Genomic DNA, 22,090 nt, shown 5'->3' on the forward strand with positions numbered 1-22,090 from the left:
GAACATTGCCATCAAACTTTCTGTTTCTTTAGGAATAAACCTGTGAGAGTTGTGAGAACCATAACTTGATTGGAGTAAAAAATGTAACCTTAACAAAATGTTTTTTCTAAAAATGTGAAATAATTGTGTTTTTCTCCAGTCATTTTAATAGCAGCGATGGTCACTAAATATCTGTATCATATGAATCTACCACCAGAATCTGGATTTTATCATGTTCATTTTAGGCAATTGTATTTTAGTATTTTACTTGTTTTTATTTTAGTATATGTGGTCAGAGCGTTCGACTAGTAACCAAAAGGTTGCAAGATAAAATCCCCGAGCTGACAAGGTAAAAATCTGTCATTCTGCCCCTGAACAAGGCAGTTAACCCACTGTTCCTAGGCTGTCATTGAAGATAAGAATATGTTAACTGACTTGCCTAGTTAAATACAGGTAAAATATATATTTTGTAAATAACCCGTGAACCCCAAAAATGTGAGTCATTGAGGTCATACATTTTTCTGCAGGGTTTGCAATAGGAAAAATCTGTGCTCAGCTTTTGGAGTTGTCCCTATGAACCACATACTGGATGCTACTCCCCAGGGACCCATCCAGCCAAGCAGCACTTCCCCTCCACAGTAGTACGTCTGAAAGTAGCGAAGGAATTGGACAGTTATATAATTCACTGTTACAAAAGAGAGTGGAGAGTTATGAGAGGATAAGAAGCTTAGCAATGAAGGGGAGACAAGTGTCAAGCTCTGTGGTTCAGGGCGCTACAGACAGTGCCTCCAGTTTAGTTAGCCTATCTGGTGTGTGCAACCAGATGTGAATAGGCCAGGGTGTAGTCTAGTCTACTGTATGTGGAGGCAGAGACACCTAGGACTATAGCAGTAGGGACGGGACTAAGGATCTGCTGGACAGTGCAATCTCTGGTCAAGATGCTTGGCTATGTTACGTTTATGTGCGTTTCTCTGTCTGTGCGTGTGTGTACATCTGTGTGTGTGTGTACATCTGTGTGTGTGTGATACCAGGAGAAATAAGATGAGCTTTCCGCCCTTCATCATTCCCCTCCCCCACTTGTCCTCCTCTGTCTGGCAGCGAGGCAGAGACGTGTTGTCCCACAGGGGATTTAGCTAGCTAGCTACAGGACAGCAGGCAGAGACATGTTGTCCCACAGGGGATTTAGCTAGATACAGGAAGAGACATGTTGTCCCACAGGGGATTTAGCTAGCTAGCTAGAGGACAGCAGGCAGAGACACGTTGTCCCACAGGGGATTTAGCTAGCTAGCTACAGGACAGCAGGCCGAGACGTTGTCCCACAGGGGATTTAGCTAGCTAGCTACAGGACAGCAGGCAGAGATGTTGTCCCACAGGGGATTTAACTAGCTACAGGACAGCAGGAAGAGATGTGTTGTCCCACAGGGGATTTAGCTAGTTAGCTACAGTACAGCAGGCAGAGAGAGAAACCCTTTCTTTCATAACAAAGAGCTCTGTAACAGGACAGAAGGACACTATTAAAAGCATAGTTGTAGCTGAATCACCAAAGCCACTGCTGTTCCTATTTGCTCAGGGTTAAATACTATAAGTTAGGAAAGGGATGGTATTGTGTTGGTTGTACAAATGAGCACCGGGTGTTAAATCCAACATCTCACCCTGGGCTCCTCTGCTCAGAAATGTCCTTTTTAAAATTGTTTGTCAACAATCATGTTATTCACTGACCATGATAAGCTTTCTGTTTTATGTCATGAAAAGGGAATATGTACCAAACTGTTAATGGTAGAGAAGGCAGACACCTTAGTGAATGCCCTTCCAGTGTAGTGTGAGTTATGGCTCTGTATATCCAGTGAGAGGAGAGGCCCTATAGTAAATCTCCTGTGATTGCTCTATCAAACACCGGTGGGATGCAGGGTGACGCCCCCCCTCACCACAAATAACAGGGAGAGAGAGGCTTTCCAGTCTGCTGCAGAACAGATCCCTCAGTGTCCTGTACTCTAATATACTCCTGAATCAGGAAGAGAAGGGATGCAGGTTGCTCACTGCTTCATTGGTTGCATCCCAATTCTCTCAAAGTGCACTTGCTCACTCCTTCCCACACATTTAAAAGCAGTGGATTGGTTTTAGCATGGGCTAGCAAAGGGAGTTCCCACACAGTCATCTTGATCATGGCTAAAAGCTTTAATCTCTGCTATGCATACACTGGCAGGACCATGCTTTGTTCCCTATGGCTGCAATGATGATTTTCAGTCACTGACGAAAACTGACTGGGCATGTGTGAGTGTACCATCATGATGCTAGTTGATAGGGACTTGGCAGGTTGTCAGGCTGTGAAGGCTCTCGTTAACTGTCATTGATAATCGAAAAGGTATTGATTTGTGGGTGTGACTGATAGCAGGGCTAGCTGCCTGTCCTATTTCTGTGGTAATCAATAAACTTGATTAACATCTCATTTCAACATGAAAGGATGAAACCTGTGGCTTTGAGGTCAGTTACTTAAAGGTCCAATGCAATTTCTCTCAATATCAAATAATTTCTGGGTAACAATAACTTACTGTTTAATTAAAATGGTGAAAAACAAAAATAGTTTCTTAGCAAAGAGCAATTTCTCGAGCATGAATTTTGCTAGGACTGTCTGGGAGTGGTTTGAGTGGGGAGGGGAAAACTTAACTATCTTTTGATGTCACCAAACAGGCCACAACTCAATCACACAAAACACAGAAATGTCAAACACTAAAAGGGCATGATCATTTTCACAGTATTATTCCAACCTCACTGTGGAAATATACAGGAAATTCACGATGTTTGACAGCACTAGGCCTTTAAGCGCTCATCTCTCACTGATCACCCCCACCTCTCTCATAGAATCTTCGGAAGATGGGTGGCGAGCCATCTGAGGATCCCAGCAGAGACCTAAATGAGCTCCAGAATGCGGACTGGGTAGGTGACCAGCTCCTTATCACAAGCCTCACAGCCCCTTACCTGGCAACACTCTTAGGACAGGTTTCCTAGACTCATATTAAACCTACTCTTGGACATGCATGTTTGTAGCCCAGGTGTTACACCTCCTAGAGAGGGAACTCAACTCCCCATGGAGTAAAAGAGGTATGGATTGTAGGGTGCGAGTAAGAATGACAAAGGCAGAGAATTTACTGGGAATTTATTGCTTCCTTCACACGGTAAATTTGGGGAAAAGGGGCTGAAAGGAACCAAAGCAAAGAAAGTAAATGTCGAAGCCCCTGCTCCTAACTTACCACCTGGCGCACTAACCAAAATACAGGGGGTGGTCAGCACAGGTCTTACCTAGTGTGTATAGACAGTAAATATTACGGGTTATGTATCCCGCATGCCTCTTGCCTAAGCACTTCTAGGTGCCTTCACCTTCACCCCTGGGAATGAAAACAGAATAATCAAAACACTGCGTCCCATTGACACAAGGGCAAACCAACCAACACAAGGGCATACCAATCGGCATACCAACACAAGGGCATACCAACCCAAGGGCATACCAACCCAAGGGCATACCAACCAACCCAAGGGCATACCAACCAACCCAAGGGCATACCAACCAACCCAAGGGCATACCAACCCACCCAAGGGCATACCTACCCACCCAAGGGCATACCTACCCACCCAAGGGCATACCTACCCACCCAAGGGCATACCTACCCACCCAAGGGCATACCTACCCACCCAAGGGCATACCTACCCACCCAAGGGCATACCTACCCACCCAAGGGCATACCTACCCACCCAAGGGCATACCTACCCACCCAAGGGCATACCTACCCACCCAAGGGCATACCAACCCACCCAAGGGCATACCAACCCACCCAAGGGCATACCAACCCACCCAAGGGCATACCAACCCACCCAAGGGCATACCAACCCACCCAAGGGCATACCAACCCACCCAAGGGCATACCAACCCACCCAAGGGCATACCAACCCACACAAGGGCATACCAACCCACACAAGGGCATACCAACCCACACAAGGGCATACCAACCCACACAAGGGCATACCAACCCACACAAGGGCATACCAACCCACACAAGGGCATACCAATCGGCATACCAACCAACCCAAGGGCATACCAACCAACCCAAGGGCATACCAACCCACCCAAGGGCATACCAACCCACCCAAGGGCATACCAACCCACCCAAGGGCATACCAACCCACCCAAGGGCATACCAACCCACCCAAGGGCATACCAACCCACCCAAGGGCATACCAACCCACCCAAGGGCATACCAACCCACCCAAGGGCATACCAACCCACCCAAGGGCATACCAACCCACCCAAGGGCATACCAACCCACCCAAGGGCATACCAACCAACCCAAGGGCATACCAACCAACCCAAGGGCATACCAACCAACCCAAGGGCATACCAACCAACCCAAGGGCATACCAACCAACCCAAGGGCATACCAACCAACCCAAGGGCATACCAACCAACCCAAGGGCATACCAACCAACCCAAGGGCATACCAACCAACCCAAGGGCATACCAACCAACCCAAGGGCATACCAACCAACCCAAGGGCATACCAACCAACCCAAGGGCATACCAACCAACCCAAGGGCATACCAACCAACCCAAGGGCATACCAACCAACCCAAGGGCATACCTACCAACCCAAGGGCATACCTACCAACCCAAGGGCATACCAACCCACCCAAGGGCATACCTACCCACCCAAGGGCATACCTACCCACCCAAGGGCATACCTACCCACCCAAGGGCATACCAACCCACCCAAGGGCATACCAACCCACACAAGGGCATACCAACCCACACAAGGGCATACCAACCCACACAAGGGCATACCAACCCACACAAGGGCATACCAACCCACACAAGGGCATACCAACCCACACAAGGGCATACCAACCCACACAAGGGCATACCAACCCACCCAAGGGCATACCAACCCACCCAAGGGCATACCAACCCACCCAAGGGCATACCAACCCACCCAAGGGCATACCAACCCACCCAAGGGCATACCAACCCACCCAAGGGCATACCAACCCACCCAAGGGCATACCAACCCACCCAAGGGCATACCAACCAACCCAAGGGCATACCAACCAACCCAAGGGCATACCAACCAACCCAAGGGCATACCAACCAACCCAAGGGCATACCTACCAACCCAAGGGCATACCTACCAACCCAAGGGCATACCTACCAACCCAAGGGCATACCTACCAACCCAAGGGCATACCTACCAACCCAAGGGCATACCTACCAACCCAAGGGCATACCTACCAACCCAAGGGCATACCTACCAACCCAAGGGCATACCAACCCACACAAGGGCATACCAACCCACACAAGGGCATACCAACCCACACAAGGGCATACCAACCCACACAAGGGCATACCAACCCACACAAGGGCATACCAACCCACACAAGGGCATACCAACCAACACAAGGGCATACCAACCAACACAAGGGCATACCAACCAACACAAGGGCATACCAACCAACACAAGGGCATACCAACCAACACAAGGGCATACCAACCAACACAAGGGCATACCAACCAACACAAGGGCATACCAACCCACACAAGGGCATACCAATCGGCATACCAACCAACACAAGGGCATACCAATCGGCATACCAACCAACACAAGGGCATACCAATCGGCATACCAACCAACACAAGGGCATACCAACACAAGGGCATACCAACCAACACAAGGGCATACCAACCAACACAAGGGCATACCAACCAACACAAGGGCATACCAATCGGCATACCAACCAACACAAGGGCATACCAACCAACACAAGGGCATACCAACCAACACAAGGGCATACCAACCAACACAAGGGCATACCAATCGGCATACCAACCAACACAAGGGCATACCAATCGGCATACCAACCCACACAAGGGCATACCAACCCACACAAGGGCATACCAACCCAAGGGCATACCAACCCAAGGGCATACCAACACAAGGGCATACCAACCCAAGGGCATACCAACCCAAGGGCATACCAACCCAAGGGCATACCAACCCAAGGGCATACCAACCAACCCAAGGGCATACCAACCAACCCAAGGGCATACCAACCAACCCAAGGGCATACCAACCAACCCAAGGGCATACCAACCAACCCAAGGGCATACCAACCAACCCAAGGGCATACCAACCCACCCAAGGGCATACCAACCAACACAAGGGCATACCAACCAACACAAGGGCATACCAACCAACACAAGGGCATACCAACCAACACAAGGGCATACCAACCAACACAAGGGCATACCAACCAACACAAGGGCATACCAACCAACACAAGGGCATACCAACCAACACAAGGGCATACCAATCGGCATACCAACCAACACAAGGGCATACCAACCAACACAAGGGCATACCAACCAACACAAGGGCATACCAACCAACACAAGGGCATACCAATCGGCATACCAACCAACACAAGGGCATACCAACCAACACAAGGGCATACCAACCAACACAAGGGCATACCAACCAACACAAGGGCATACCAACCAACACAAGGGCATACCAACCGGCATACCAACCAACACAAGGGCATACCAACCAACCCAAGGGCATACCAACCAACCCAAGGGCATACCAACCAACCCAAGGGCATACCAACCAACACAAGGGCATACCAACCAACCCAAGGGCATACCAATCGGCATACCAACCAACCCAAGGGCATACCAATCGGCATACCAACCAACCCAAGGGCATACCAATCGGCATACCAACCAACCCAAGGGCATACCAATCGGCATACCAACCAACCCAAGGGCATACCAATCGGCATACCAACCAACACAAGGGCATACCAATCGGCATACCAACCAACACAAGGGCATACCAATCGGCATACCAACCAACACAAGGGCATACCAACCAACACAAGGGCATACCAATCGGCATACCAACCAACACAAGGGCATACCAATCGGCATACCAACCAACACAAGGGCATACCAACCAACACAAGGGCATACCAATCGGCATACCAACCAACACAAGGGCATACCAATCAATACCAACCAACACAAGGACATACTAATCAGCACCAACCAACACAAGACATACTAATCAGTTCTCAGCAACAACCAACACAAGACATACTAATCAGTTCTCAGCAACAACCAACACAAGACATACTAATCAGCAACAACCAACACAAGGGCATACCAATCGGCATACCAACCAACCCAAGGGCATACCAATCGGCATACCAACCAACCCAAGGGCATACCAATCGGCATACCAACCAACCCAAGGGCATACCAATCGGCATACCAACCAACACAAGGGCATACCAACCAACACAAGGGCATACCAATCGGCATACCAACCAACACAAGGGCATACCAACCAACACAAGGGCATACCAATCGGCATACCAACCAACACAAGGGCATACCAATCGGCATACCAACCAACACAAGGGCATACCAATCGGCATACCAACCAACACAAGGGCATACCAATCGGCATACCAACCAACCCAAGGGCATACCAATCGGCATACCAACCAACACAAGGGCATACCAACCAACACAAGGGCATACCAATCGGCATACCAACCAACACAAGGGCATACCAACCAACACAAGGGCATACCAACCAACACAAGGGCATACCAATCGGCATACCAACCAACACAAGGGCATACCAATCGGCATACCAACCAACCCAAGGGCATACCAATCGGCATACCAACCAACCCAAGGGCATACCAATCGGCATACCAACCAACACAAGGGCATACCAACCAACACAAGGGCATACCAATCGGCATACCAACCAACACAAGGGCATACCAATCGGCATACCAACCAACACAAGGGCATACCAACCAACACAAGGGCATACCAATCGGCATACCAACCAACACAAGGGCATACCAACCAACACAAGGGCATACCAATCGGCATACCAACCAACACAAGGGCATACCAATCGGCATACCAACCAACACAAGGGCATACCAATCGGCATACCAACCAACACAAGACATACTAATCAGTTCTCAGCAACAACCAACACAAGACATACTAATCAGCAACAACCAACCCAAGGGCATACCAACCAACCCAAGGGCATACCAACCAACACAAGGGCATACCAATCGGCATACCAACCAACACAAGGGCATACCAATCGGCATACCAACCAACACAAGGGCATACCAATCGGCATACCAACCAACACAAGGGCATACCAATCGGCATACCAACCAACACAAGGGCATACCAATCGGCATACCAACCAACACAAGGGCATACCAATCGGCATACCAACCAACACAAGGGCATACCAATCGGCATACCAACCAACACAAGGGCATACCAATCGGCATACCAACCAACACAAGGGCATACCAATCGGCATACCAACCAACACAAGGGCATACCAATCGGCATACCAACCAACACAAGGGCATACCAATCGGCATACCAACCAACACAAGGGCATACCAATCGGCATACCAACCAACACAAGGGCATACCAATCGGCATACCAACCAACACAAGGACATACTAATCAATACCAACCAACACAAGGACATACTAATCAGCACCAACCAACACAAGACATACTAATCAGTTCTCAGCAACAACCAACACAAGACATACTAATCAGTTCTCAGCAACAACCAACACAAGACATACTAATCAGCAACAACCAACACAGGACATACTAATCAGCAACAACCAACACAGGACATACTAATCAGCAACAACCAACACAGGACATACTAATCAGCAACAACCAACACAGGACATACTAATCAGCAACAACCAACACAGGACATACTAATCAGCAACAACCAACACAGGACATACTAATCAGCTCTATCCTCTCAGCAACAACAAACACAAGACACACTAATAATATTTTTTCTGAGCAACAGAACACTGGCTTATATAGCTGCAGAAGGAGACTGTAATGAGATACAGCTGTATCCTGACGAGGGGGCGGGGTCAGCTCCAATTAGCAATGGGGCCGACCAATCAGCTGCTTGAGGGAATTTCAGGAAGCCATCCTGAAACACGCATACAAACAAAACCACAACACAAACTAGGGAACGTAACACAGGAGTATCTAGGCTTCATCTGGGTCTGGAAATTGGCCCTATAAGTGTTAAATCATTGGATTGGTACTGTGTTGCTATATGATTTCTGTCCCCCTGCATCCCCCAGGCTAAGTTCTGGATGCAGGTGATGGGAGACCTGCGGAACGGGGTGAAGCTGAAGAAGGTCCAGGAGCGCCAGTACAACCCTCTGGCCATCGAGTTCCAGCTCACGCCCTACGAGATGCTCATGGATGACATCCGCTCCAAACGCTACAAACTACGCAAGGTCATGGTAAGACTGTCAGGTATCTTAAAAGCATGGTTTGTTGCTTATATGTAGTTATGCTCTCTCTTAATCTGTCTGTGTGTGTGTGTGTGTGTGTGTGTGTGTGTGTGTGTGTGTGTGTGTGTGTGTGTGTGTGTGTCCTTGCACCTCCAGGTAAACAACAACATCCCACCAAGGTTGAAGAAGAGCGCCCATGAGGTCATCCTAGACTTCATCCGGTCCAGACCTCCTCTCAACCCTGTGAGTGCACAGCCTATAGAAACAACAGATATACTTTACATCGACTAGCAACCTCTTTGATGTTGGCATGGTGGCGGGTGAACCATAGAGATACAACTCTGTTCTGTCTCTTTGGGCTGAACAGAGTACCATAGAATGAAATAAGAATACAACTATTAGCTATGTATGTAAAGTATATCTCTTATCTATATGGGCTGTACAGTCATAGGGTTTAGAGAGGAGAACATGGGGCATTTTCTCTCCTTCTAATCCTGTTAGTGTACAGTACTGTATAATACATGTACTATATACTATACGATAGTACATTCTATGGTACCTGTCCTACTTTCCTCTCATTCTGGTGTCTTCTAGTCTTGCCATGCCATCCTTCCAAGTCTCGTTCATCACTGGAACGTGAGGAAGCCTGGGAATTGGTGCTAGGGGTGTCCCCTTTCCATTTCAACCACAAGCCACTGAACCCATCTTTAGTCAAAGAAAGAGTTTTTTTATATCCACCCAAAAATACAGGTAGTTCAGGATTTGGGGTTCTGGGATATGATTATTCTGATTGGAATGAGGGGTGATTGATAGATAATCAGATCATCTACTGGAGCTGTACATCAATGCTCACTGCCCCAGCCTCACTGCCCCAGCCTCTCTGCCCCAGCCTCTCTGCCCCAGCCTCACTGCCCCAGCCTCACTGCCCCAGCCTCTCTGCCCCAGCCTCTCTGCCCCAGCCTCTCTGCCCCAGCCTCACTGCCCCAGCCTCACTGCCCCAGCCTCTCTGCCCCAGCCTCACTGCCCCAGCCTCACTGCCCCAGCCTCACTGCCCCAGTCTCACTGAAGTGCCTGTCTCTGTAATGAGAGAAGCAGTACTGACAGTCAAGAGTTATTGTTACAAAGTGACAGTGATATGAACGGTACAGTGACAGTGATAGGAACGGTACAGTGACAGTGATATTAATGGTACAGTGATATTAATGGTACAGTGACAGTGATATTAACGGTACAGTGACAGTGATATTAACGGTACAGTGACAGTGATATTAACAGTACAGTGACAGTGACAGTGATATTAACAGTACAGTGACAGTGATATTAACAGTACAGTGATATTAACAGTACAGTGACAGTGATATTAACGGTACAGTGACAGTGATATTAACAGTACAGTGACAGTGACAGTGATATTAACAGTACAGTGACAGTGATATTAACGGTACAGTGACAGTGATATTAACAGTACAGTGACAGTGACAGTGATATTAACGGTACAGTGATATTAACAGTAAAGTGACAGTGATATTAACGGTACAGTGACAGTGATATTAACCTTTCAAGGACACACGTTCCGCTAGCGGCACACCCCCCCCCACCCCCACTGAAAAGGCAGAGCCGCGAAATTAAAAAAAAAAATATTTTTTAAATATTTAACTTTCACACATTAAAGTCCAATACAGCTAATGAAAGACACAGATCTTGTGAATCCAGCCAACATGTCCGATTTTTAAAATGTTTTACAGGGAAGACACAATATGTAAAGATGTAAATCTATTAGCTAAAAACACATTAGCATAATCCACCATCTTTTATTTGTCCACCAACACCAGTAGCTATCACCAATTCGGCTAAACTAAGATATTTATAGCCCCTAACCAAGAAAAAAACTCATCAGATGACAGTCTGATAACATATTTATGGTATAGGATAGGTTGTTAGAAAAATGTGCATATTTCAGGTAGATGGCATAGTTTACAATTGCACCCACCGTCACAAATGGACTAGAATAATTACAATGAGCAACGTGTTTACCTAACTACTAATCATCAAACATTTCGTAAAAATACACAGCATACACTAATCGAAAGACACAGATCCTGTGAATACAGACAATATTTCAGATTTTCTAAGTGTCTTACAGCGAAAACACAATAAATCGTTATATTAGCATAGCACATGTGCAAACATTACCCCAGCATTGATTCTAGCCAAAGAGAGCGATAACGTAAACATCGCCAAAATATATTATTTTTTTCACTAACCTTCTCCGAATTCTTCAGATGACACCCCTGTAACATCACATTACAACAAACATATACAGTTTGTTCGAAAATGTGCATATTTAGCCACCAAAATCATGGTTAGACAATGGGAAAAGTAGCCCAGCTGGTGAGAAAATGTTGGTGCGCCATATTAGACAGTGATCTACTCGTATACATAAATACTCATAAACGTGACTAAAAAATATAGGGTGGACAGCGATTGATAGACAATTTAATTCTTAATACAATCGCGGAATTACATTTTTTTAATTATCCTTACTTTTCAATACAGTTTGCGCCAAGCGAAGCTACGTCAAAAAAGATGGCGTCCTAAGCCACTAACATTTTTCGACAGAAACACGATTTATCATAATAAATTGTTCCTACTTTGAGCTGTTCTTCCATCAGTATCTTGGGCAAAGGATCCTTTCTTGGGTCTAATCGTCTTTTGGTGGAAAGCTGTCCTCTTGCCATGTGGAAATGCCAACTGCGTTCGGCATGAACTGGAAGCGTGCCCAGAGATTCACAGCGTCTCAGAAATAAATGTCCCAAAATCGCACTAAACGGATATAAATTGCTATAAAACGCTTTAAATTAACTACCTTATGATGTTTTTAACTCCTATAACGAGTAGAAACATGACCAGAGTAATATTACTCCCTACACTAATGCTTGGAACAAGTGCGGGTCGGTGGCCGCCACGCGCATGACGCAGCAAGAAAAGAGTTCCTAGCTACAGGTTTTTTTTATTTATAGTGCCTGTGATTGCGCAATCGACCCCATTCAAATCGTCATCACGTAAAGGCATCCAGGGGAAGACGTAAGCAGTGTCCGTATACTCATAGGAATAACATTGGCCTTAAAACTGACTCCAGAACAGGGGCCAACATTTCTGAAATCTGACTCCATGTCAGGGAAATTGCTGTAGAATGACTTCTGTTCCACTTAGAGACAAAATTTCAACTCCTATAGAAACTATAGACTGTTTTCTATCCAATAATAATAATAATATGCATATTGTACGATCAAGAATTTTGTAGGAAGCCGTTTCAAAAATTACACGATTACCATAAATAGTGACAACAGCACCCCCTAGCCTTAAGAAGTTTTAACAGTACAGTGACAGTGATATTAACAGTACAGTGACAGTAACAGTGATATTAACGGTACAGTGATATTAACAGTAAAGTGACAGTGATATTAACGGTACAGTGACAGTGATATTAACGGTACAGTGATATTAACAGTACAGTGATATTAACAGTACAGTGACAGTGATATTAATGGTACAGTGATATTAACAGTAAAGTGACAGTGATATTAACGGTACAGTTATATTAACGGTACAGTGACAGTGATATTAACAATACAGTGATATTAACAGTACAGTGACAGTGATATTAACAGTGACAGTGATATTAACGGTACAGTGATATTAACAGTACAGTGACAGTGATATTAACAGTGACAGTGATATTAACAGTGACAGTGATATTAACAGTGACAGTGATATTAACGGTACAGTGATATTAACAGTACAGTGACAGTGATATTAACAATACAGTGATATTAACGGTACAGTGACAGTGATATTAACGGTACAGTGACAGTGAAATTAACAGTGACAGTGATATTAACGGTACAGTGATATTAACAGTACAGTGACAGTGATATTAACGGGACAGTGATATTAACGGTACAGGGATATTAACAGTACAGTGACAGTGATATTAACAGTACAGTGACAGTGATATTAACGGTACAGTGATATTAACAGTGATATTAACAGTACAGTGACAGTGATATTAACGGTACAGTGATATTAACGGTACAGTGACAGTGATATTAACGGTACAGTGATATTAACAGGACAGGGATATTAACGGTACAGTGACAGTGATATTAACAGTACAGTGACAGTGACAGTGATATTAACGGTACAGTGACAGGTGATATTAACAGTACAGTGATATTAACAGTACAGTGACAGTGATATTAACAGTACAGTGACAGTGATATTAACGGTACAGTGACAGTGATATTAACAGTACATTGACAGTGTCTTTAAGGTTTAGGAGGCAGCGGCGAAAGGCCTGATGTTCATAACTCTGATGCCCATAACTCAGTGTGAGTGCATGTATGTATCTGCGTGTGTGTGTGTGTGTGTGTGTGTGTGTGTGTGTGTGTGTGTGTGTGTGTGTGTGTGTGTGTGTGTGGGGGGGGGGGTGCACGTGCGTGTGTGCATTTGTGTGTGTAGGCAGCAGCCAGGAAGCTGAAGCCCCAGCCCCAGGTTCCTCCCACTCTGCACGAGAGGATCCTGGATGAGATCAAATCTGAGAGGAAACTGAGACCTGTCTCTCCTGATGTGATCCGCAGGAGCAGGCTGGGTGAGTGACACCTCTCTGTCTTTATATATATATTTTCTCTCTCTTTCTCTCTCTTTCTTTCTTTCTCTCTCTCTCTCTCTTTCTTACTCTCCATCTCTTTCACACACACACACAAACACACACACTCTCACTCATTTTGTGAGAAGTTGAAGTATGTTGTGATTATGCACTTTCCCGGGTGCTGGGCATTGGCATGAATGAAAGACACAAGGTGAATCATACTTTCTTTCATTGGTTTGAACGATGCTTCCACCCAGGCAAGTTACTGTTCTTGGATGCCTGTGCTGTTCGGCATAACAGCTCTGTTTCTGGTACAGCTTAAACATACACCCTGTCTGGTGTTATGCTAAGTGCCTGTATTGACTATAACCAAACCAAACCTTAGAATCTGAAGAGAGAATGAATTTGATTTAGTTATTATGTTAATGATTTCTCACCGTTGGTTATGCACTTTCTACTGACTACGTTCATCATTGTACATTCTTAACACACTGTACTGCACTATGGACAGCTGCCAGACATGTCGGCAGATGATGTCTTTCTTCTTGCTTACTTAATATATATCTTCTGCTCGTATTCCTCCTATGGATAGCTTAATAACTCTGTAACGCCATCACTGTTTCTCTTGCAGTAATTCGGCCTCTTAGCATGTCTCAAAGTTTTGACTTGTCAGGTAAAGATCTGTCCGGTTACCTGGCTGTTTCTTTACGTCTCTATCTATCGTGGTTGTTGTCCATCTGCCCAAGCTAGAGCACGCATATTAATGCTCTCATCTCATGCTTCTTCATGCTTCCGTGGTGGTGTTGATGGTTGGCTTGGTTGGCTCTGCAGTGTGCAGTGTGCTCTCTGGTTGTGACGTCAGGATGTCAGACACTGGTCAGGATGAGAACTGTCAAGCGCAGAAGGGAGGTTGATGGCTACCTTCACATCAGCAACTCCCTCATAGACAACTTCAGCATATCTTTCAATCATTCTGAACCTTAGTTCAATTCTTATGACACTTGTTTTTGAATCTCCACATGGAATGTGGAAGGGCTTAATGATCTACTCAGACTAAGCCCAGGGATAATGTTAAGTTAGATGTAGCCTTACATACCACAGACAGTTGTGAAAAAGACTAAGGTAGATGTGACTCAAACAGGCCAACGTGGTTATTCGCTGCCTGTCACTACAGTACATCTCTGATAATGAACTATTTCTCGAAGACTTGCTGATGTCAAAAGCAACTGTTTTTCTGCATCTCCACACAGCTGGTGCTCCTTGTTCTCAGTCCCTCAGGAGGAATTGTAAAACAGTATTTTCCATGTCTAAATGCTTGAATAATGCTCACTTCAAATCCCATTTATTTTCTGGGATTAGTCTAAACTCATTTGATCTTCCTACATTTTTCTCTAGTCTATTGTTGCGCTTCAGATGAAACCTAAAGTATGTTAAAAACATATTTGATATAGATAAAAGTCAGTAGCCTATAGCCAGTAGAGACAACAGAACTCCTGCCTCCCACTGAAGAATCTATTCATAGAATTCTGCTTCTGGGCATTTTTCTTTTCCACACTAACATAAATCAGGGAACGAGTTGCCTTAGCTAAAGAACACCATTATTCAGAAATTCTCATTACAAACAACCAAGACGTGCATAACTACCTTCCTCGGTTTCCTAGAAATGACCGTCCTCCTCACACAAAGCAGTTGTTCATCTTGGAGAGTGAGTCTGCAGAATTTAATCAGAGGTGGGATCAGTGAGCAACGTAGACAGGAGCTGTCGGCACACATACACACACACACACACACACACACGCAGAACACACACACACCTGTCGGCTCTGTTCAACACAAAAAAGCACATTCTCACAAAAACATCACACTGTATCTCCAACATCGCCTGCATTGGTCACTTAGCACTTCTGATTAACTTACAGTATATGGCCCTTTTTAAAACAGATAAGAAGAGGATACCTTCTGTTTTATACGGTTGTACTGCAGTGGTTACCCAAAATTGTCATCACATCCTCTAGTGAGATAGATAGCCAATGAATTTACATTGGTGACACTGAAAATAATTTCTAATAATCTACACTCTCTTACTATTTATGTGTCAACACTTCCTGTTGTGGGCGGGGTATCTGAACTTTGACAAGTCTGATTGGCTGTGCTTGACATTTCTCCCACTGATCCCAGCGTCTTTCATCACACCGGAGGCTCTTTTACCCTTTGCTCATCCACGGGTACTAGTCGGTTCAATTTATTGTTGTGTAGCTTTAATGTGTGTGTGTGTTATGTGTGCGTGCGTACGTGAGTGTGTATGTGATGGTTGTCTATCTGAACTTCATTGCAGCTGGGTACTTATCCCCTTACTTTGTGGCCAGATTCTCCAATACCAATACTCACCGAGAGAGAGCCTGTCATTTGACAGCAGAGCTCTATGTTTGGGGATAGGGATAAACCATTAGTACAGTCTGGCCTATCATATTTAAGGAAGTGTTCCCTTTTAGGTGGAGGCATATACTACAGCACTCCACAGTTGATCCTTACACGTCAAGGTAAAGTATGTGGAGTGGTTTGGCTCTGTTTATGTGACTAGCAACTTGTGTGCTGCAACACATAATGTTAGCCCTGTTTCGTTTGTCTGCCTATTTGGCTGTATCCTAACACTACTGCTTATGCCTCGACTAAAATAGACTGAATTATACTATATCGACAAATATAGTTTACAGAAACCAGTGCTTTACAATGTTTTTACTTTTGACTGACACTGAGCATAGTGCCAGAAATGGTGGATATTTGATCTGCTCTAGTTTAAACCTGGATCCTAGGACCAGTCAGTCTTCTCCCAGGCAGGCAGGTTTGGAAGCTCCAGGACAGCAGTAGAGGAGGAGGGCCTTGGCCTCCCACTAAGGTAATGAGCTCATATTTTAACCTTTTTCCAGAAGAGGTATTCACATGCTCACTGCGTGGTCCTTTTCACAGAGAGGGAGATAAAGACAGAGAGAGAGCGCCTGGCAAGGCCTCAATGCATCCACAGATCAGATCGGCCTCTGCTACTGTTTATCTGCTGTTTCCAGCACTCTCTTCTCCATCCCTTCCTCCGTCACCCCCTCCCTCCCTATTTTATTTCTCTCTCTCTTAGGGGGAGAAGTTGTCAATGAGGCTAGGAGGGAGGGAGTCAGCCAGGGTTAGGGTTTCATTAGAATCCTGCTCAGTCCAGGTCTTAAAGGGTAATGAAAGTAGAATCCATGTTGTGTGTGTAACACCAGGCTGCTTCTCCGTCTCTCCTCAACTCACACTCCCTCCTCCCTACCGCTGGTGTGTTCCCCTCGGATCTGTTCAGGACTGTGCAACGTTACCGAACACTCAGAAAGAAATGTATCACGTAGAACAGATATGTTTGTCTGTCATGTGGAGCTGGGAATTCTGTTCCCAGCTCTATTCATGATATTTCTACCTGCAGTGTTCAGTATAGTTAGCTACTTTGCATCCTGCTGAAATCACCCCTGGGTATTTGAGTTGTCCTCTGTCTGATCAGTCTTCTTGTGACAACCTCTCTGTCCAGATGTGTCCAGCCCTGACGGCCGCAGGAAGACTTCCAGCACCATGACCCTCAGCAGTCTGTCCAATGGGGGGCCAGGGGCACCAGGGGGTGGAGCCCAGGCCCTATGTCAGAGGAAGAGGCTGAAAGCACCCACCCTGTCAGAACTGGAGAGCTCCGACTCTGACGTAAGTGTGTGTGTGTGTCTGTGTGTATATGTGTGTGTGCTCACACGTGCAGTTGTGTGTGTGTATGTGTGTGTGTATATGTGTGTCTGTGTGTGCGTCTGTGTGTGTATATGTGTGTGTGTCTGTGTGTGTATATGTGTGTGTGCTCGCACGTGCAGTTGTGTGTGTGTGTGTGTGTATGTGTGTGTCTTGTTCTGGTAGTTGACATCAGTATACATCCTACAGCACTGCTCTCTGTTGTTCCCCTTACAGGATGACATCACCATTGGGGGTCAAAAGTCAGCTAGTAGCTCCAGTGTCTCTACATCGGTGGTGGACGACACCTCTCCAGAGTCTGTACTGGGCAGGAAGAGTGAGTTGACTTGTGGACCAGAAGGTCAGAGTTAGGGTTAGGGTTCAGCCAGGGTGTGGACATGAAGCTAGGGTTGGGGTTAGGGTTAGGGTTAGGGTTCAGCCAGGGTGTGGACATGAAGCTAGGGTTGGGGTTAGGGTTAGGGTTCAGCCAGGGTGTGAACATGAAGCTAGGGTTGGGGTTAGGGTTAGGGTTAGGGTTCAGCCAGGGTGTGGACATGAAGCTAGGGTTGGGGTTAGGGTTAGGGTTCAGCCAGGGTGTGAACATGAAGCTAGGGTTGGGGTTAGGGTTAGGGTTCAGCCAGGGTGTGGACATGAAGCTAGGGTTGGGGTTAGGGTTAGGGTTCAGCCAGGGTGTGGACATGAAGCTATGGTTAAGGTTCATAGAGATCCTATAATGTGCTTTCATAGCTCTCAGCTGTTCACCTGACAGCTCTTCTATGCTGAGAATAATGCTGTCAAAGAGGGAGTGTTGCAGTCAACTTAACTGTTAATATAAGGGTTACAGTACTACATAAAAGTATATCACACATGTCCCCCCACCCCCAGCTCCACCCATGTTCCTGCCCATCTCCTCCACCCCCCAGCCTGAGAGACGGCAGGCCCCCCAGAGGAGACACTCCATTGAGAAGGAGACGCCCACCAACGTACGGCAGTTCATACCCCCATCCAGACAGAGCTCCAAGTCTCTGGTGAGTAACAGAAGAGAGGAAGGAAATGAGAAGAGTTTATCAATCTGGAGAAAATGAGCACATTGGAGATTTTGGTTCCTGAATAGTGTATCAGTTTGTCTTGTGTTCATCAGCCTCCATCTTCTTTCTGTTAGGTGATGCTCCTAACACCCCACCTCCAATCCCCCCACCTCTTCTCTGCCACACGAACCCCTTTAAACCCTGTCCTCACCTTCTTCCATACACCTCTATTACCCCTGGCCTACCCTTCTTCCATACACCTCTATAACCCCTGTCCTCCCCCTCTTCCATACACCTCTATAACCCCTGTCCTACCCCTCTCCATACACCTCTATTACCCCTGTCCTCCCCCTCTTCCATACACCTCTATAACCCCTGTCCTACCCCTCTCCATACACATCTATTACCCCTGTCCTCCCCCTCTTCCATGCACCTCTATTACCCCTGTCCTCCCCCTCTTCCATACACCTCTATAACCCCTGGCCTACCCCTCTCCATACACCTCTATTACCCCTGTCCTCCCCCTCTTCCATACACCTCTATTACCCCTGTCCTACCCCTCTCCATACACCTCTATTACCCCTGTCCTCCCCCTCTTCCATACACCTCTATAACCCCTGTCCTACCCCTCTCCATACACATCTATTACCCCTGTCCTCCCCCTATTCCATACACCTCTATTACCCCTGTCCTCCCCCTCTTCCATACACCTCTCTTACCCCTGTCCTCCCCCTCTTCCATACACCTCTATTACCCCTGTCCTACACCTCTATTACCCCTGTCCTCCCCCTCTCCATACACCTCTATAACCCCTGGCCTACCCCTCTTCCATACACCTCTATTACCCCTGACCCCCCCTCTTCCATACACCTCTATTACCCCTGTCCTCCCCCTCTTCCATCCACCTCTCTTACCCCTGTCCTCCCCCTCTTCCATACACCTCTATTACCCCTGGCCTACCCCTCTCCATACACCTCTATTACCCCTGTCCTCCCCCTCTCCATACACCTCTATAACCCCTGGCCTCCCCCTCTCCATATACCTCTATAACCCCTGTCCTACCCCTCTTCCATACACCTCTATTACCCCTGTCCTCCCCCTCTTCCATACACCTCTATTACCCCTGTCCTACCCCTCTCCATACACCTCTATTACCCCTGTCCTCCCCCTCTCCATACACCTCTATAACCCCTGTCCTACCCCTCTTCCATACACCTCTATTACCCCTGTCCTCCCCCTCTTCCATACACCTCTATTACCCCTGACCCCCCCTCTTCCATACACCTCTATTACCCCTGGCCTCCCCCTCTTCCATACACCTCTATTACCCCTGGCCTCCCCCTCTTCCATACACCTCTATTACCCCTGACCCCCCCTCTTCCATACACCTCTATTACCCCTGGCCTCCCCCTCTTCCATACACCTCTATTACCCCTGTCCTACCCCTCTCCATACACCTCTATAACCCCTGGCCTCCCCCTCTCCATACACCTCCATAACCCCTGGCCTCCCCCTCTTCCATACACCTCTATTACCCCTGTCCTACCCCTCTCCATACACCTCCATAACCCCTGTCCTCCCCCTCTTCCATACACCTCTATAACCCCTGTCCTCCCCCTCTTCCATCCACCTCTATAACCCCTGTCCTTCTCAGGTTGGGAGGATAGCCCACCATCTGTTCCCCTGGACCCCCCTCCTCCTCCACTCCCCTCCCTACACCCTCCACCACTTATGGAGCTCCTACCCCGTCGAGGTGTTTGTCTTGGGCATGGTGTGGTCTGCCCTGTCTGCTCTGTACAGGGGAAGAAAGCCTGTCAAGGTTTGCCAGTCGCCCCTTATGTCCCTGCTGGCGCATCGTAGTTCATCATCATCATCTCTTCTAATGCTTCCTGCTTTCCTAGTGACCCATCCCTCAGCCCAGGACTGTTGCTGTTTTCATAGAAAGCCCTTCAGTTTAGGTGTGATTGTCATTATGCATTTTGACAGTCAACAGCAGATGCATCCCTCGCTGGAGCACCAATCATTTCATCATACTCAGCTTCCCTCCATTTAACCGTAGTTATAGTCGTTGTGATTGCAAGCATCATGTAGCCTAGCGAGCCACTGCCAATTAAAACAATGCTCTAGATAGATGAAGTCCTTCATGCTGTGTATACTGTATATAACGTACTGTTGTTCAGTAGCAAGTATAAACTCCCTGTTTTTTGTTATTGTTGATACTCCCTGGGATCCCCCCTCCCTTCCTTCCTCTGGGCCAGAGACAATGCAGGCCACTGTTTCTGAGTCATAAGATCAGCAGCAGGAGCCGCAGCAGCATTACAGAGTTACAGTATATTAATGGTTCTTCTGGGAGTGAGAAACATTAGCTGGGTGCAACAACAACAAAAACTTTTGAATAGAGACACATTTTCGAGACACATTTTCGAGACACATTATTGAGACACATTATTGAGACACATTATTGGAACAACACCAGGATGACCAGTAATTGCAGCAGCAATAGACCTGGTGTACTGTTGAATATAGCATCTCCGTAGTCTCACCGCAAGCTTATTTATTGAGGTCAGAAACGGGCAGAAAAAAGCAGAAAACCAACCCCAGCTACAGAGCAGAGGGGCCTTGTCTGTTTTTAGGTTGTCTAAACTTTTAAGTGAAGCAGAACTAAGTAGAGGATTTCTGGAATTTTCTCAAATATTTACATTATCTGTCATCACTCAAGTTGTTTACTCTTTCCTTGCCCTCTGTGCTTTGTCCCCTCGTCTTGCCAAGTGAACAATGGAGACTTTTTTTTAGCCAAACTAGTCTGAACCCGGACAGAGTGCACCTAGAGGTGTTGGTGTGTGTGGACGGAATGGTAACAAGGGCAGTGAGTGCGGTTGTCGTAGTAACCCGGCCGGTGCTGTGTGTGTTTTCAGGAGGAGTTCTGTTTCCCGGTAGAATGCTTATCCCTGACGGTGGAAGAGGTAATGCACATCAGACAGGTGCTGGTCAAAGCAGACCTGGAGAAGTTCCAACAATACAAGGACGTGTACAACGCTATGAAGAAGGGAAAGGTCCGTTTACCACTGGTCTCTTTCACACACTGCTTTTTGAATGATTTGATTGCTTTTGTCTTAAACTTTTGATGCACCTGTTCTGAATTCCTTCTTTGTTGCAGCTTTGCTTCTGTTGCCGATCCAAAAGGTTTTCCTTGTTCACCTGGTCCTACACCTGCCAGTTCTGCAAAAGGCCTGTGTGTTCACAGTGCTGTCAAAAAGTATGTCATATCTATTCTCTCACACTGATAGAAAGTCAGCCCATAATATTGACAGTCCTATACTGTAC

At 46.6% G+C, this 22,090-nt stretch overlaps 1 protein-coding gene across 7 annotated transcripts in view; it reads left to right on the plus strand.

Moving 5' to 3' along the window:
- LOC129857377 (protein spire homolog 1-like) overlaps positions 1-22,090 on the plus strand; it is a 58,758-nt gene that overhangs the window by 33,149 nt on the left and 3,519 nt on the right. The window contains exons 5-16 of one of the 7 annotated variants that reach the window (XM_055925566.1): positions 2,839-2,913; positions 9,203-9,367; positions 9,515-9,601; positions 13,880-14,009; positions 14,641-14,682; positions 16,502-16,549; positions 17,560-17,723; positions 17,976-18,075; positions 18,624-18,766; positions 20,421-20,585; positions 21,682-21,819; positions 21,924-22,022. In XM_055925566.1, the coding sequence (XP_055781541.1) occupies positions 2,839-2,913; positions 9,203-9,367; positions 9,515-9,601; positions 13,880-14,009; positions 14,641-14,682; positions 16,502-16,549; positions 17,560-17,723; positions 17,976-18,075; positions 18,624-18,766; positions 20,421-20,585; positions 21,682-21,819; positions 21,924-22,022 (1,356 nt within the window). The remainder of the gene's footprint in view (positions 1-2,838; positions 2,914-9,202; positions 9,368-9,514; positions 9,602-13,879; positions 14,010-14,640; positions 14,683-16,501; positions 16,550-17,559; positions 17,724-17,975; positions 18,076-18,623; positions 18,767-20,420; positions 20,586-21,681; positions 21,820-21,923; positions 22,023-22,090) is intronic. The other 6 variants (XM_055925568.1, XM_055925567.1, XM_055925570.1 and 3 more) reach the window with 6 other exon arrangements.

This window comes from Salvelinus fontinalis, chromosome 6, assembly GCF_029448725.1.
Source record: "Salvelinus fontinalis isolate EN_2023a chromosome 6, ASM2944872v1, whole genome shotgun sequence".
Lineage (NCBI taxonomy): Eukaryota > Metazoa > Chordata > Actinopteri > Salmoniformes > Salmonidae > Salvelinus > Salvelinus fontinalis.